The sequence below is a fragment of the Martes martes genome, assembly GCF_963455335.1.
Source record: "Martes martes genome assembly, chromosome: 10".
NCBI classification, from domain to species: Eukaryota; Metazoa; Chordata; class Mammalia; order Carnivora; family Mustelidae; genus Martes; species Martes martes.
The window spans coordinates 5349733-5366118 of record NC_137898.1 but is presented as its reverse complement, the minus strand read 5'-3'; the positions used below and the strand labels follow the sequence as shown (position 1 = coordinate 5366118).

Below are 16386 nucleotides of genomic sequence, written 5' to 3'. Positions count from 1 at the left end.
TGCTAACACTTGTCTTTTTTTTTTTTTAAATAATAGATATCCTAATGGATGTGAAGTATATCTCATTGTGGTTTTGATTTGCATTTCCCTGACGATTAGTGATACTGAGAATCTTTTCATATGTGTATTGGTCATTTGTGTTTTGTTTTTTGGGTTTTTTAAAAATTTTATTTGTTTGACAAATCACAAGTAGGCAGAGTGGCAGGCAGAGAGAGAGGGGGGAAGCAGGCCCCCCGCTGAACAGAGAGCCCGACTCGGGGCTCTATCCCAGGACCCTGGGATCATGACCTGAGCTGAAGGCAGAAGCTTTAACCCACTGAGCAACCCAGGCGCCCCCCCCCCCCACTTTTTAAAAAATTTTATTTATTTATTTGACAGAGACCATAAGTAGGCAGAGAGGCAAGCAGAGAGAGAAGGGGATTGTTTTGTTTTTTAAGATTTTATTTATCTGACAGAGAGTGAGCAAGCACAGCAGACAGAAGGAGAGAGAAAAGCCAGCTCCCTGCTGAGCAAGGACCCGATGTAGGACTCCATCCTAGGACCCTGGGACCATGACCTGAGCCAAAGTCAGTCACTTAACCAGCTGAGCCACACGGGTGCCCCTGGTTTGTTTTTTAAGATTTATTTATTTTAGAGAGAGAAAGCAAGCAAGCGCCTCTGCAGCTGGGGGAGGGCAAGAGGAGAGAGAGAGAGAGAGAAAATCTCAAGCAGACTCAATGCTGAGCAGGGAGCCTCACACGGGCTTGATCTCATGATCCTGAGGTTATGACCTGAGCTGAAACAAAGAGTTGAATGGACGCTCAACCAACTGAGACACACAGGCACCCTGTATTGGCTATTTGTAGATCTTCTTTGAAGAAATGTCTAAGTCCTTTGCCCATTTTTGAATTGGGTTATTTTGTTGTTGAGTTGTAAGAATTCTTTATGTAGTCTAGATATTAATTCCTTATCAGATACATGATTTGCAAATATTATCTCCCATTCTGTAGTTTGTCTTTTCACTTTGTTGATAGTATCCTTTGCATAAAAGTTTTCAATTTCAATGAAGTCCAGTATATCTTTTTTTTTTTCTTTTGCTTTTGCCTTTGGTGTCATGTCTAAGAAATACAATGTTGTGAAGATCTTCCTTGTGTTTTCTAAAAATGTTAAGAGTTTTAACTTTTTTGGTTAGGTCTTTGATCCATTTTGAGTTAATTTTTGTATATGGTGTGAGGTAAGGGCCTAGCATTATTCTTTTGCATGTAGATATCCAGTTTTCCCTGCATCATTTGTTGAAAATGTATTTAATCTTAATTTACGTCTTAGAGCCGCATGTGGCTAGTTTCTACCATATTGGACAGCACAGCTATAGATGATCATATCTTTTTAGTCCTTTAATCTGTTAATGTGGTGAATTACATCAAGTGATAGGAGTGGAAATTCTCAGAACTAACAAATAGCTTTTGCATTCCTGGTACATCATGGAGTTCATTAACTACTTAACTTTTTTAGTCACTTGTCTATTCATATAAAATCAATTAAAATGACTGCAGTTGTTTAGAAAAAAATAGTGCTTTATCAAAAATGTTATTTAAGCAGTGTGTCTTGAATTAGTCTACCTCAAACCCTATTCTGATATTATCAAACTACAGTGCTTTTTTTTTTTTAAGATTTTATTTATTTGAGAGAGCGATATAGAGAAAGCAGGGGGAGGGGTAGAGGGAGAGTGAGAAGCAGGCTCCTCGGTGAGCAGGGAGCCTAATGTGGGACTCCATCCCGGGACCTTTGAGGTCATGACCTGATCCAAAGGCAGATGCTTAACTGACTGAGCCATCCAGATGCTGCCCCTACATTGCTTTATTTAAACATATGTGTATTACCTTTTTTCTTTTACAGATTGCCAATCATTTTTTATTGAGATACGATTCCTGTACTATGCAATTTACCCTTTTAAGGTGTACAGTTCAGTGGTTTTTAATATATTCACAAAGTTGTGCAGACATTACCACTGTCTAATTCCAGAACATTTTTAGTACCTCGAAGAAACCCAGAAGACATTGGCAGTGGTTCCCTATCTCTTTTCCCTCCAGCTCCTGGTAACCACTAATCTAGTTTCTGTCTCTGTAGACGTGTTTATTTTGGATATTTCATATAAATGTTATAATATGTAGTCATTTGTGACTGGTTTTCTTCACTGAGTAGTATGTTTTCAAAGTTCATCTGTGGTGTAGCATATATCAGGATTTCACTCCTTTTTATTGCTAAACAGTATTCCATTTTGTGGATATACTGTTTTTTTTTTTAAGATTTTGTTTGTTTATTTGACAGAGACTGCGCGAGAGAGGGAACACAAGCAGGGGGAGTGGGAGAGGGAGAAGCAGGCTTCCCGCTGAGCTGGGAGCCTGATATCGGGCTCAGTCCCAGGAATTACGACCTAGGCTGTACACAGATGCTTAATGACTGAGCCAGCCACCCAGGCACCCCTGGATATACTTTTATCCACTTATATCTAGTAGATATATTTTTATCTACTCCTCACTTGATGGACCTTTGGGTTGTTTTCTGCGTTTTGGCTGTAATGAATAATGTTACGAATTTTTGTGGGTATATGTGTGTACGTACCTAGGAATGAAATTGCTGTGTCATATGATAACTCTGTTTAACGAGGACCTACCTGCCAGACTTTTCCCAGAGGGGTTGTTGTACTCTTCTGCATTTCCACCAACTGTGTATGAGGGTCTCACTTTCTTCACACCCTCGCCAGCGCTTATTATCTGACTAATGGGTATGAAGTGGTGTCTCCTTAACGGCTTTCATGTGCGTTTCCTTAATGACTAATGATGAGCTCATGACTGATAGTGTTTCATGTGCTTTTGGAGCCGGTTATATATCCTTGAGAAATAATTATTCAAGGTCTTTGCCCTTTGCCTGTTTCTTAAAAAATTTTTGTCATTTCATTATTAAGTTGTAGGAGTTTTTATATATTCTATATGTCTATCTAGATATAAATATATATTCTGGATACTTGTGAGATGCACGATTTGCAAATATCTTCTCCCATTCTGTAGTTTGACTTTTATTTTTCTTGATTGTGTTTTTTGAAGCATAAGAAATGTTAATTTTGAGGAAGTTCAGTTCATTTATTTTGTTATTGTTAGACTGTTTTGATGTCATATCTAAGAATCCATTACCTAATCTAAATTCATGAATATTTACACCACATTTTGTTAAGAACTACAGTTTCAGCCTTTACATTTAAGTCTTTGATCCATTTTTAATGTGCTTTTTTGTGTGTGTGTGGTATATGATACGGGTTAGAGGTCCAACTTCATTCTATCACATGTGGATACTGTTGTTCCAGCACAGTTGCTTAAAAGGACTCTCATCCTGGGGTGCCTGGGTGGCTCAGTCAGTTAAGTGTCCAACTCTTGATCTCTGCTCAGGTCTTTATCTCAGGCTCCTGATTTTGGCCCCCTGCATTGGGCTCCTTTCCCCATTGCATTATTTAGGCATCCCTGTTGAAAATCAGTTGACTATAGGGGCGCCTGGGTGACTCAGTCGTTCAGCATCTGCCTTTGGCTCAGGTCATGATCCCAGGGTCCTGGGATTGAGCCCCACATCGGGCTCCTTGTTCAGGGGAACCTGCTTCTCCCTCTCCCAGTCCCCCTGCTTGTGTTCCCTCTCTCACTGTGTCTCTGTCAAATAAAATCTTTTAAATAAAAAATAAAAAATAATTTTAAAAAAAGAAAATCAGTTGACTATAAATGTAAAGGTTTATTTCTGGGTTCTCAGTTCTGTTCTGCTGATCTATATGTCTGTCCTCATGCCCAAACCACACAGTCCTGATTATTATATAGCCTTCTTAGTAAGTTTTGAAAGCAGGCAGTGTGAGTCCTCCAATATTACTCTTTTTTCAAGATTGTTTTGGCTATTCTGGTTCCCTTCGTTTCCATAGGAATTTTAAGATGATTTTGCTAATTTCTGCAGAAAAAAAGGCACCTGGGATTTCATTAGATACTGTGTTGAATCTGTACATCAATTTGAGGAGTACTGCCATTATCATAATAAATCTTGCAGTCCATGAACACAGGATGTCTTTCCATTTATTTAGATCTTCAGTTTCTTTCGACAATGTTTTGTATTTTTTTTTCCAGTGTACAAGTCTTGGCTTTTTGGTTAAATTTATTTCTTCGTATTTTTTGATGCTATTATAAATAGAATTGTTTTCTTAATTTCATTTTTGGATTTTTCATTGTTAATATATAAATATACAACTGATTTTGTTAACTCAAATTTTTGTGTGTGTGGATTCCATAAAGTTTTCTATGTACAAGATCCTGCCATTTGTGAATAAAGATGGTTCTACTTTTCTTTTCAAACTTGTATGTCTTTTTTTGCCTAATTGCCTTCACTAGAACTTGTAATACGGTGTTGACTAGAAGTGATGAGAGCAGACATCCATGTCTTACTCCTCATCTCAGAGAGAAAGCTTTCAGTCTTTCACCAGTAAGTGTGATGTTAGCTGTGGGTTTGTGGTAGATGCCCTTTATTAGCTGGAGGAAGTTACCTTCTATTCCTAATTTGTTCAGTGTCTTTTATCATGAAAGGATGTCAGATTTTCCCAAATGTCCTTTCTGCATTTATTGAGAGGATCATTATCATTTTTGTCCTTTTTTTTTTTTTTAAGATTTCATTTATTTGAGAGAGTGAGTGAGCACGAATGGGGGGAGGGGCAGAGGGAGAGGGAGGAGCAGGCACCCCACAGAGCAGGGAGCCCAATGTGGGGCACAGTCCTGGGACTCCAGGATCATGATCTGAGCCAAAGGCAGACACTTAACCAACTGAACCATCCAGGCACCTCTCATGTGCTGATTTTTAAATTTAATATTTCACAAGCACTTTTCAGTGTTACTTGTTGTAATAAATATGTTGATGGTCACATTATATTCACTAGAATATATGTTAGCCTTGGATGGCTTAGCCGTTTTACTATAGGACAAGTCTAGTTTTATGTGACCTTTAGAAAATGATTTCTCTTTCTCACCTCATTCCACTCCCCCAAATATCTAAGAGAGGCAGATGGTTGCTGGCATCAAGGAATATTCCCTGCTCAAAATTCCTGATTTCTTCGCTCTGCTCTGTTCTTTTACTTTTTAGGTGTATAATGTAAAGGCATCTTAAGACGATGCCCTTTCCATCATTCTTTTTTACTACATGTTTATAAAAGGGAATGCCAAAAGTTTCTATATAATGATTGATAACCTATTTGCATCTAACCTTGCCTCACTGTCTTTTCTTCATCATCTAGGAGAGATATTAGGGTATTAGTATTTACTAGTATATTAGTATATTAGATATTACTATTTTAGTAACTAATATTAGTATAACTAATAATTAGTATAACTAATATCTAATATCTGTATCCCTTGAGCTTGACCTACCTGTCAGTACTAAGTGTTCATTTACATGGCCATTTTTACCATTTAATACAGTTACTCACCACTTGACTAAGGGTGGTGAATTTTTTTAAGGCAGTTTTAAAATTCTTTTCATTGTTTGGATGCTGGAAAATACAAGTTTGCTTATATAGTTTGGTTATCTAAACAGAATAAACCATTATTGATTATAAACTCACTGTGGGCCCTGCAAAGTACAAATTGGTTTTGAGGGAAAATGTGGTTGGAATAGATTTCAGTGTTCACTTTGGGCCTGGTATTTTCTGTGACACTTGGTTCAGTGAGGGCTGGGATCTATGGGAGACCGTTAACTTCCTCTGGGCTGCCTAAAATGGCCTGTATGGAAATCACCTAGAATGAAAAAGCACAGCACGCTGGTAAGCCATTTTGAATTATTTGACAGTGTTGGTGGGCTGAAGGAGATTGATGGTTGCTTTCCTTAGTATTAAAGTAGCCTTGCCTTTTGGGTTTTATCTGTAGCAGATTGTGTTATTGCCTACTGATTTCCAAGCTTATTGCAAGGATTGAAAATGTTCTTGTGCTTTTTAAAAAGATTTATTTATTTATTTTTAGAGGGAGGACAGAGGGGCAGAGGGAGAGGGAGCAAATCCTCAAGCATACTCCCTTGCTGAATGGTAGCCTGACTCAGGGCTCAATCCCAGGACCGTGAGGTCATGACCTGAGCTGAAACCAAGGGTTGCACGTTTAAACAGCTGAGCCACCTGGGTGCCCCAGGATTGAATATATATTTAAAGCGCTTAGAGGTTTGCTATAGATACTGGTTTACTTTCGCTAGGGTTTATGTAAAGATGAGGATAGGCAAAAAAACAACATTCTTACAGTATTAAAACTGATACAGATAGTTTTCACATTATTGCTGATTTATCAGTTGCAGCAATCAAAAAGAAAACAATCCAGATTCATTTTTCTGTTGTCTTTAAGTGCCTTCCCCATATCCTTATACTCTGTATATTGGAAATGTAAATGGAAGAAGGAATTCTTGAATATAGGAAGAAGAAAAGCATATAAAAAAGAAGGATGGGGGAACTTCTGGTTACCATGTTAGAAATGTTGGGCTAGTCGGTGATTATGTCCTCCTTACTGAAGAAGAATCAGTAATGGTAGACCTAGGAAAGGTTAAAGTTTGAAAATGTGACTGGGATTTTTTTTTGACAAGTGTATTAGAAGTTACAGTGCATGTGAGGGGAGGGGGCATCTACATTTATTTTAATGGTGTTGCCCTTGCTCTGTGGAATTCATCTTTTGGAGTTCTCTTCAGAAACATATAAATGAAGTATAGTAAGGAGGGGAACTAAGGATATCTTTTTTCTTTACTTTTTTAAGATTTTATTAGGGGTGCCTGGGTGGCTCAGTGGGTTAAAGCCTCTGTCTTCGGCTAAGGTCATGGTCTCAGGGTCCTGGGATCGAGCCCCCTGCATTGGGCTCTCCGTTCAGCAGGGAGCCTGCTTCCACCTCTCTCTACCTGCCTCTCTGCCTCCTTGTGCTGTCTCTCTCTCTGTCAAATAAATAAATAAAATCTTTTAAATAAATAAATAAATAAAATATTTTATTAATTTGAGAGAGAGCATGAATGGTGGGGAGGGGCAGAGGGAAAGGGAGAAGCAGACTCCCTGCTGAGCAGGGAGCCCGATGTGGGGCTCAGTCCCAGGACCCTGAAATCATGACCTGAGCCAAAGGCACACACTTAACTGACTGAGCCACCTGATGATGTCTTTTATAAAAACAAATTCGCTCAGCTGTGGTACCCCTGAGGCTAGTGATGGTAGCTGGTATTGATGACTGCCATACCTCAGCCCAGGGGCTGCTCGGTTGCACCCCCGCCATCCCCCGTGGGCAACTTCACCAGGGCCACTTTGGATACCATTTCCAAGACCTCCAGCTACTTCACCCCCGACCTCTGGAAAGAGACTGTGTTCCCAGGTCTCCCTATCAGGAATGCACTGACCGTCTTGTAAAAACCCAAACCAGAGTCTCTATACAGAGGATCTAGGCTCCCACTATGGCCACCACATAGTTTTATACAAGAAAAATAAAGTGAATTAAAACTTGTTTAAAAAAACAAACAGACTCGTTAGAAATTGTCAGTGAAAATACCCTCACCCCAAATCTATCTAAAAATATTTTGACCAGTGATGGCATTATTGGAATAAGTGAAAAGTTTACCAAAATTAGGTCTTCTTTTGGTCTTTGAGCTGGGACTTCAGGCAGCAAAGGTGTTAGGTAAGGGTGTTAGGAGTTTTGGGGACATATGGAAAAGATATCAGGTATCCCTCAGTGTTTTCAACCCAAACGTAACCTGGCATGTTAAATCTAGCTCTCTGCTGTTAACAGTCATTTTTGTTTCCTTTAATTTTTATTTTTTATGACTCATTCCTGCCCCTTTCTTGACCCCCATTCCCAAAAGACCTTTCCCCAATATCTAATTTTAAATTCCAGGTTTGATTGTTCATAGCACATCCTAGGGTAGGGCTACTATGTTTACCCTTGCCTCTACCGTGCCCACACTGATTGTCCTTTGTGTACGTATTCAAGAAATTTCAGCAAAATTTGACACTGGCTAAAGTAAATACACTAGAAGGTAAATTTGCAGCAGGAGCAACATGTTATCTTTAAAAAAAAAAAAAAAGCTTGTGGTCACCTGGGTGGATCAGTGGGTTAATAAGCCTCTGCCTTCGGCTCAGGTGATGATCTCAGGATCCTGGGATCAAGGCCCCACATTGGGCTCTCTGCTCAGCGGGGAGCCTGCTTCCCTGTCTCTCTCTGCCTGCCTCTCTGCCTGCTGGTGATTTCTGCCTGTCAAATAGATAAATAAAATCTTAAAAAAATTAGCTTGTGAAATATTCATATGCTGTAAAACTCACCCATAAATGTATATTATTAATTGGCTTTTTAGTATATTCACAGTTGTACAAATATCACCATTCTTTAATTCCAGAATATTTTCATCGCTCCTGAAAGAAACCCAGACCATTAACCGTCACTTCCTATTCCTATTCCTTTCCCCAGCTCCTGGCAACTACTAATCTACTTTCTATCTCTATGGATTTGTCTTTCTGGACATTTCTCTCTCTTTTTTTTTTTTTTTGGTTTTGTTTTGTTTTTTTAAAGATTTATTTATTTATTTATTTGTTTTATAGAGAGAGAGAGATCACAAGTAGGGAGAGAGGCAGGCAGAGGGAGAGGGGGAAGCAGGCTCCCCGCCGAGCAGAGAACCGGATGTGGGCCTTCATCCCAGGACCCTGAGACCATGACCCAAGCTGAAGGAGGCTTAACTCACTGAGCCACCCAGGCGCCCTATTCTTGAGATTTCATGTAAATAAAATTACATCATCTGTGGTACCTGGTCTGTTGTATTTGGCTTCTTTCACTTAGCATAAGTTTTCAAGATCCTTCCATGTTGTAGTTAACATGTCAGTATTTCATTCCTTTTTATGGCCAAATAATATTCCTCTGTGTAAATATACAACGTCAGTCAGTTGACATTTGGGTTAATGCTGCTATGAACATCTGTGTACCAAGTTTTTGTGTGGACATAAGTTTTAAATTCTTTTAGATATGTACTTAGGAGTAGAATTGCTGGTCATAAGATAACTCTATGTTTAATATTTTTAGGAACTTCTGAGCTGTTTCCCAGAGTGGTTGTACCATTTTACATTCCTGCCAACAGTATACAGGGGTTCTAGTTTCTCTACATTCTCACTCTCACTTGTTATTGTCCACCTTTTTAAATTTTTTTTTTTTTTTAAGATTTCATTTATGTGAGAGAGAAAGAGTGAGCAAGATAGAGCATGAGCAGGGGGAGAGGCAGAGGGAGAGGGAGAAGCAAACTCCCTGCTGAGCAGGGAGCCCGAGGCTGGGCTCCATCTCAGGACTCTGGGATCATGACTGACTGAGCAACCCAGACACTGCCCCTATGGTCCACCTTTTGATAATGGCCATCCTAGTGCTTGTGAAGTGATGTCTCATTGTAGTTTTAATTTCCATTTCCCCTAATGACTGATATTGAATATCTTTTCATGTGTTCATTGGCCATTTGTATATTTTCTTTTCTTTTCAAGTTTTATTTGAGAAATCTTTATACCCAGCCTGGGGCTCAAACTTAATAATCAAGAGTCCCATCCCCCCTCCTTTTCTTTAAGATTTTATTTATTTATCTGTCAGAGAGAGCACAGGTGGGAGGAGCGGCAGGCAGGGGGAAAAGCAGACTTCTCTGTGAACAAGGAGCCAGATGCAGGACTCCATCCCAGGACCCTGGGATCATGACCTGGGCCATAGGCAGACACTTAACCAATATGCCACCCAGGCATCCTGAGCCATATCCTCTTCTGACTGAGCCAGCCCAGCACCCCTGTATATTTTCTTTAGGGAGATGTTCTAAAGCCCAATATTGATGGTCTGCTATTTGGAATGCTATTACTTAGGTTAACGTTCTTATCTGATGTAAAGGAGTTTTTGCTTCATTAATTCAAATTAATTCATTAATTCAAATGTCCTTAAAGATGGTTTTATTTTTTTTTAAAGATTTTATTCATTTATTTGACAGACAGAGGTCACAAGTAGGCAGAGAGGCAGGCAGAGAGAGAGAGGAGGAAGCAGGCTCCCCGCTGAGCAGAGAGCCCGATGCGGGGCTCGATCCCAGGACCCTGAGATCATGACCTGAGCCGAAGGCAGAGGCACCTGAGTGGCTCAGTTGGTTAAGCGTCTTCCTTCAGCTCAGGGTCCTAGGGTTGAGCCCTGCATCTGGCTCCCTGCTCAGTGGGGAGCCTACTTCTCCCTCTGCCTCTACTCCCCCCCGACTTGTGCTCTCTCTTTAGCTCTCTCTCTCTCAAATAAATAAACCTTAAAAAAAAAAAAAAAGGAAAGAAAACTAATGTAGATACTGCTCTTTCCCCTATGAAAATACTGTATTTTGTATCCTGACCTGAAATTGTCTATAAAGACAGTTGTTCCCCAATCTTTAGTGGACCCTGTTTGGTTATATTTCTATTGTAAATTTATATCTCTAGGGTCAAAGAGTTATCAGAGGTAAAATTCACAAGTAGGAAACCAGTGACTCCTCAAAATTTTGTTATGTTCTGTACATTCTGAGGACATTAGCTGACCTTTAGTTGAGAGAAAGATCTATAAGACAAGGAAAATTGATGTTTGACATAACAACTGAAGTTGAAAGTACAGGACATTGAAGTGTGCACGTGTTTATGGGCTCTTTTAGATAGGCATGAAAAGTACATGATTTGATCCTTATGTCCCTCTCTCCACAGCGTGGTACCATGCGACGACGCTATGAAGATGATGGCATCTCAGATGACGAAATTGAAGGGAAAAGAACTTTTGACTTGGAAGAGAAACTCCACACCAATAAATATAATGCAAATTTTGTTACTTTTATGGAGGGAAAAGGTCAGTATCATTTTGGTTCAGGAGACCTATAGTCCCTTGATGTAGGAGGTTGTAGATTCTGGGAACTGTGGGCTCGGAATCTATGCAGCTAAATATTGCCCATTGATGTTGTGATGCTGTTTATTTTCTCTTATTCTACAGTGCCATTCAGTACACACACACACACACACACACACACACACACACACAAACACACACAACCCCATCCCCTAATCCTCCCACCCTGTGAGTCATTCCCTGCTATATGAGAAGAAACAAGCCTTTATTAGGGCCAGAAGCACTGTTGGAGTTTTTCCCTGAAGTCCTTTCCCTTCTTCCATCCCTTGCTTTGGGTTTAATTAAAAGTAGTACAGTAAAAATTCATTTATGCATGCATCCCCTCTCCCCAAACAAAACAGAGGTGGGATTCCGTGTGTACCATGAGGCTTTTTTGCTCCTTGGCAAAGTGACAAGGATGTTACGGTATGTATTATAGTGGACAGAATTAAATTTTTTGGCTTTTAAGAGACCGGGTGATGATAATTTCTGCTTAGGATTTAGAAGGTAACTCAATTATAGTACTACCCCCCGTTGGTTAAATTCTGTTTACTATGTAAATATAGACTTAGCAAACCCCTTGAACCCTGCCTGTCAGGATGCTTTTCCTGTATCCTGAGAGATGCTTTTTATAACAAGCATGTATCTAACAGAGCGAAACTATATACACAGAAACAGCAAACACTATCTCTACCTTATTACTTAGGATCTTTTTTTATGGTCCTTTCATCTTTTTCCAGCTGTACCTCTTGCCTTTCTAATAATTGTTTTCTTATGGTGACAGATTTTAATGTAGAGTATATCCAGCGGGGTGGCTTAAGAGACCCTCTGATTTTCAAGAATTCTGATGGACTTGGAATAAAGTAAGTATTGTCAGCCTGATTTGTTAGGTTGCAAAATGATCATATTATACCAGGGCTATAGACAATGCCATATTGATAACCCAAAGCAGTAGATAATTGAAAATAATCCCCCATTTAGATTTTAAAAGTGTGTATTTTTCTTCTTTTGTTACAAAAACAGTTCATGGCTGTTCTAGTTAAGTGAGAAAATACAGGTGAGCTAAAAAGAAATAATTTTAAATCTCTTAAAATCTGTTACCCTGAGATATTTTTTCTTATATTTAAAATATATTGTTTTTTATATATTTAAAATATATTGTTTTTAAACCTAAATACAAGATTTTTGTGTCTCAGCTTAGGAGTTTTTAGTACTCTAAGAAGAAACTCACACTGACTAGAGAAGGTGTGCTTCCTGTTTACACTTACTGGTGTTTGTTTCATAGGATGCCAGATCCAGACTTCACTGTGAATGATGTCAAAATGTGTGTGGGTAAGTATTGAGCTTTATGGCCTTTGTGTCTTTTAGGCAAAGATTTAAGACTTGGGACTGAATTCTAAATTTCTGACTGAGGTTTAAGGCTTAGGAACATGGAACATGGAAGTACATGTTCCTTGATTGAAGTACCCCATTTGAAGTAGTTTTTTAATAGAACACTGCTCTTAGCAACTTAGCGAATTTTCTCAAAGGGAGTTACAAAGTTGCTTCATTTAGTACTCATTAGGCATAGAACTCTATTTCTCTCCTTTATCACTCTCTGTCCCTCCCTCTCTCCATGAAGAGCCTGTTCGAGGATATTTTATATCTCTGAACCGAGAATGAAACTCATTCATATCTGTGATTCTCTTCTGTTCCCTAAAAACAGTAGAGAAATTTCCTGGTAATTTTCACCAATGCTACATTTGGCAACTTGGTCAACATTTAAAACTTTTTAAGCTGAAGCATGGAACTCTTGATCTGGGGGTTGTAGGTTCGAGCCCCGTGTTGGGTGGAGAGATTTCTTAAAATCGATCAGTCAATTAGTGTAAGCTAAGAAATAGAAATATATTAAAGTTTCTCTTTATCAGTGACTGGCTAACTTGTCTTTCGTCTGATTTATATTTTATTCAAAATTGAGGAAAAGAAAGGAAATTGGATCAATCTAATTAAAGAAAAAAAACTTCCTGTGTCGGTAAAAATTCAGGTCAATTTTGTGCAGACCATTTGGTGTTCAGTGCAGCCCTGAGACCCACCAGGAAGGATCCTTAGGAATTCAGGCATGGTCACTCTCCTATACACATTAAAGCAGTAAAATGGTTTAAAACCTTTTGGAAATGTTTCAAACAGGTCATGAAACAGAAGGAGGTTTTTGTAATGCTTTCCTCCCCACATTACTTTTGTTAAGTTTTGTCCTCTATGTTGAAGCTCCAGTACAAACTCTTGCTTTGGAAATTAAGTATTGCAGTACTATCTCTTAGCCACTTGAGGGCCCTTTTTAGATAGTTGGATAACTTCTTTTTTTCTAAGAGGCGAAAGTCACAGATAACCCAGCTAGAGGAAGGTTCTCTAATTCCCTCTATTTTTTATTCCCTTACTATTTCTTTGTTAGATTCCAGCTATCTGCCTGTCACTGTGTATTTCCTAGTTTCTAGCACAATCTCTGGAGTATAGTAGGTACTCAGTAAATCTGTTGAGTAATTAAAAAGCTTTCCCACTCTTCATAAAGCAGGGGCTTTCTCAGGGGACCTCCTGAAAATCTTCTTGAGTATATAAGATCTGTCAGTAGACTTCTTTTCCTAACAGACCTCCAGGACAGTAATAACTTAATAGACCGCAGTAGCATTTCTCTGTTGGTCAGGCATTCTTACGGTTTGTGATCCACAGTGCATTGCATCAGAATCCTCTGTGGTACTTGTTAAAAAATAAAGACTTCTGGATCCCATCATAGACTTAATGGTATCCAAATTTTCCAAGCTATACAAATATAAGGACTTAAACTCAGTCCTTATTCAATTGAATACTCCTTATTCAATCACTGGTCTCTTTTTGGATTTTTTCCCACTTCCTTCCCACTTTCCTATTTCTCCAGTAATATGTTCACTGCTAATAATGATCTTTGGAACCCCGTCATAACCTTGTATTTTACGGATAGACCTTTGGGTGGTCATAAATATCTTTGCCATGATTTAAAATACAGCAGCGGGGCACCTGGGTGGCTGGCTTAGTTGGTTAAGTGTCTGACTCTTGGATTCAGCTCAGGTCATGATCTCATGGATTGTGAGATCGAACCCTGTATCAGGCTCCATGCTCAGTGGGGTACCTGCTTAAAGAAGGATTCTCTCCCTTTGCCTGTCCCTTCCCCTCCCCACCCCGCTCACCTGCACTCGTGCTGTCTGTCTCTCAAATAAATAAATAAGTCTTTAAAATAGAGCAGTGAGGGTGCCTGGGTGCTCAGTGGGTTAAAGCTTCTGCCTTCAGCTCAGGTCATGGTCTTAGGGTCCTGGGATCGAGCCCCGCATCAGGCTCTCTGCTCGGTAGGGAGCCTGCTTCCCCCCTCTCTCTGCCTACTTGTGATCTCTGTCTGTCAAATAAATAAAATCTTTAAAAAGAATAAAATAAAATAGAGCAGTGATTGTATCTAACCTAACAGATTTAGCATAAATTTCAGCTGATGCCTAACTTTATATTCATCCAAGTTGTTTGAAGTCCAGATTTTTTTTTTCTCGGATAACTAATGATTGTCAAAAGGTAGTCAACAAAATATTGGTGATTGTAATAATCCATTATCACTACATGTACTTTGGCTAATCCAGTCTTCTTTTCTACCTAAAGTAAAATGCTACATTTCCAGTGTTAGTTCATGTCCCATAAAGAAGAAAACCAGGGGCACCTGGGTGGCTCAGTGGGTTAAAGCCTCTGCCTTCAGCTCAGGTCATGATCCCAGGGTCCTGGGATCGAGCCCCGCATCTGGCTCTCTGCTCAGCGGGGGGCCTGCTTCCTCCTCTCTCTCTGCCTGCCTCTCTGGCTACTTGTGATTTCTGTCTGTCAAATAAATAAATAAAATCTTAAAAAAAAAAAAAAAAAAAGAAGAAGAAGAAAACCAGACTATTGTGTAAACTTTAGGTGATGGGGTATATTGGTTGAGAGTATAGACTCAAAACTGCCTGGTTTCATACTTCAACTCTATTAATTACTAGCTGTGTAACCTTGGACAATTTACTTAAATATAAGATGTTCAGAATAGTGTCTAATACAAAGTACATGCTCAATAAATGTTAGCTATTACTATGATTCATTATTTTATCTAAGTACTCTGGTACATACAGAGTCTTGGGTGCTCTGGTACCATTGGCAGAATGGAATTGCTTTTGCTTTGATCTGCCTTATTGAAGGAAAAAATTCACTTACTTTTTAAAAATTGTGGTAAAATACAAACAACATAAAACTTATTGTTATCATAGTTTTAAAGTATGCAGTTCAGGGGTGCCTCGGTGGCTCGGTCGTTAAGTGTCTGCCTTCAGCTCAGGTCATGATCCCAGGGTCCTGGGATCGAGCCCCACATCCGGCTCCTTGCTCAGTGGGAAGCCTGCTTCTCCCTCTCACACTCCCCTTGCTTGTATTCCCTCTCTCACTGTGTCTCTCTCTGTCAAATAAATAAAATCTTTAAAAAAATAATAAAGTATACAGTTTAGTGACATTAATTATATCACAACTTGCAGCCATCACCGGTATCTAGTTTCAGAACTTTTTCATCACCTGAAATGCAAACTCCATATATAGGAAGTAGTCACTCCCTATTCCCTCCTATGCATAGTCCTGGCAGCCACTTTGTACTTTTTATATGGATTTGCCTGTTGTGGATATTTCATATAAATAGAACAGTAAAATATGTAGCTTTTTGTGTCTGTTATATTTGTATTATATTATGTTCCAGCATGTAATAACACTTTATCCCTTTTTAGTGTTGGATAATAGTCACCCGTGGATAAACCACATTTTGTTAATGCATTCATTTATTAATGGACATTTGAGTTGTTTCCATCCTTTAGCTATTGTGACTAAAGCTGCTGTGAACATTCACGTACAAGTTCTTGTTTGAACATCTGATTTTGACTCTGTAGATTCATACCTAGGAGTGGAAATTGCTGGGTCATACGGTCATTCTCTTTTTAACTTCTTGAGGAACCACCTCCCTGTTGTCTGTCGCAGCTGCACCACTTTACATTGTTAGCAGCAAAGTCTTGACGGTTCCAGTTTTGGCCAGCTTATGGCTGTCATAGTGAGTGTGAAATGGTATTTCAATGCAGTTTTGATTTAGGCATTCACATTTTCTTCCAAAATACGAAGGGTACGTGTGATTCATTGCCTTATATTATCAGTTGTATTTTCCTGTGTTCTGCCACGTCTGCTTGATTGCGGCTGTGTTCTGCCATGTCTGTTGATTGCGGCTGTGTTCGGCCACATCTACTGATTGCTGCTGTGTTCTTGTGGTGTTCTTGTCCTCCTTTTATCTCTGATCTGTGACGAGATTCCATACTTCTTGGAGGCAGGGGACCAGGTCTTGTACTACCTGTTAAACCCATGAAGTCCAGGTATATAGTAGGTGTTTGTTAGTTTCTTACAAATTGAACAGTATTCTTAACATTACACAGCAGCCTTTTATTCTCTCTCTCTC

General features: G+C 39.2%; 1 protein-coding gene across 2 annotated transcripts in view; it reads left to right on the top strand.

Moving 5' to 3' along the window:
* KDM2A (lysine demethylase 2A) overlaps positions 1 to 16386 on the top strand; it is a 114982-nt gene that overhangs the window by 54304 nt on the left and 44292 nt on the right. For both annotated transcript variants that reach the window (XM_080815960.1, XM_080815959.1), the window contains 3 exons: positions 10718 to 10856; positions 11677 to 11755; positions 12178 to 12224. In XM_080815960.1, the coding sequence (XP_080672086.1) occupies positions 10718 to 10856; positions 11677 to 11755; positions 12178 to 12224 (265 nt within the window). The remainder of the gene's footprint in view (positions 1 to 10717; positions 10857 to 11676; positions 11756 to 12177; positions 12225 to 16386) is intronic.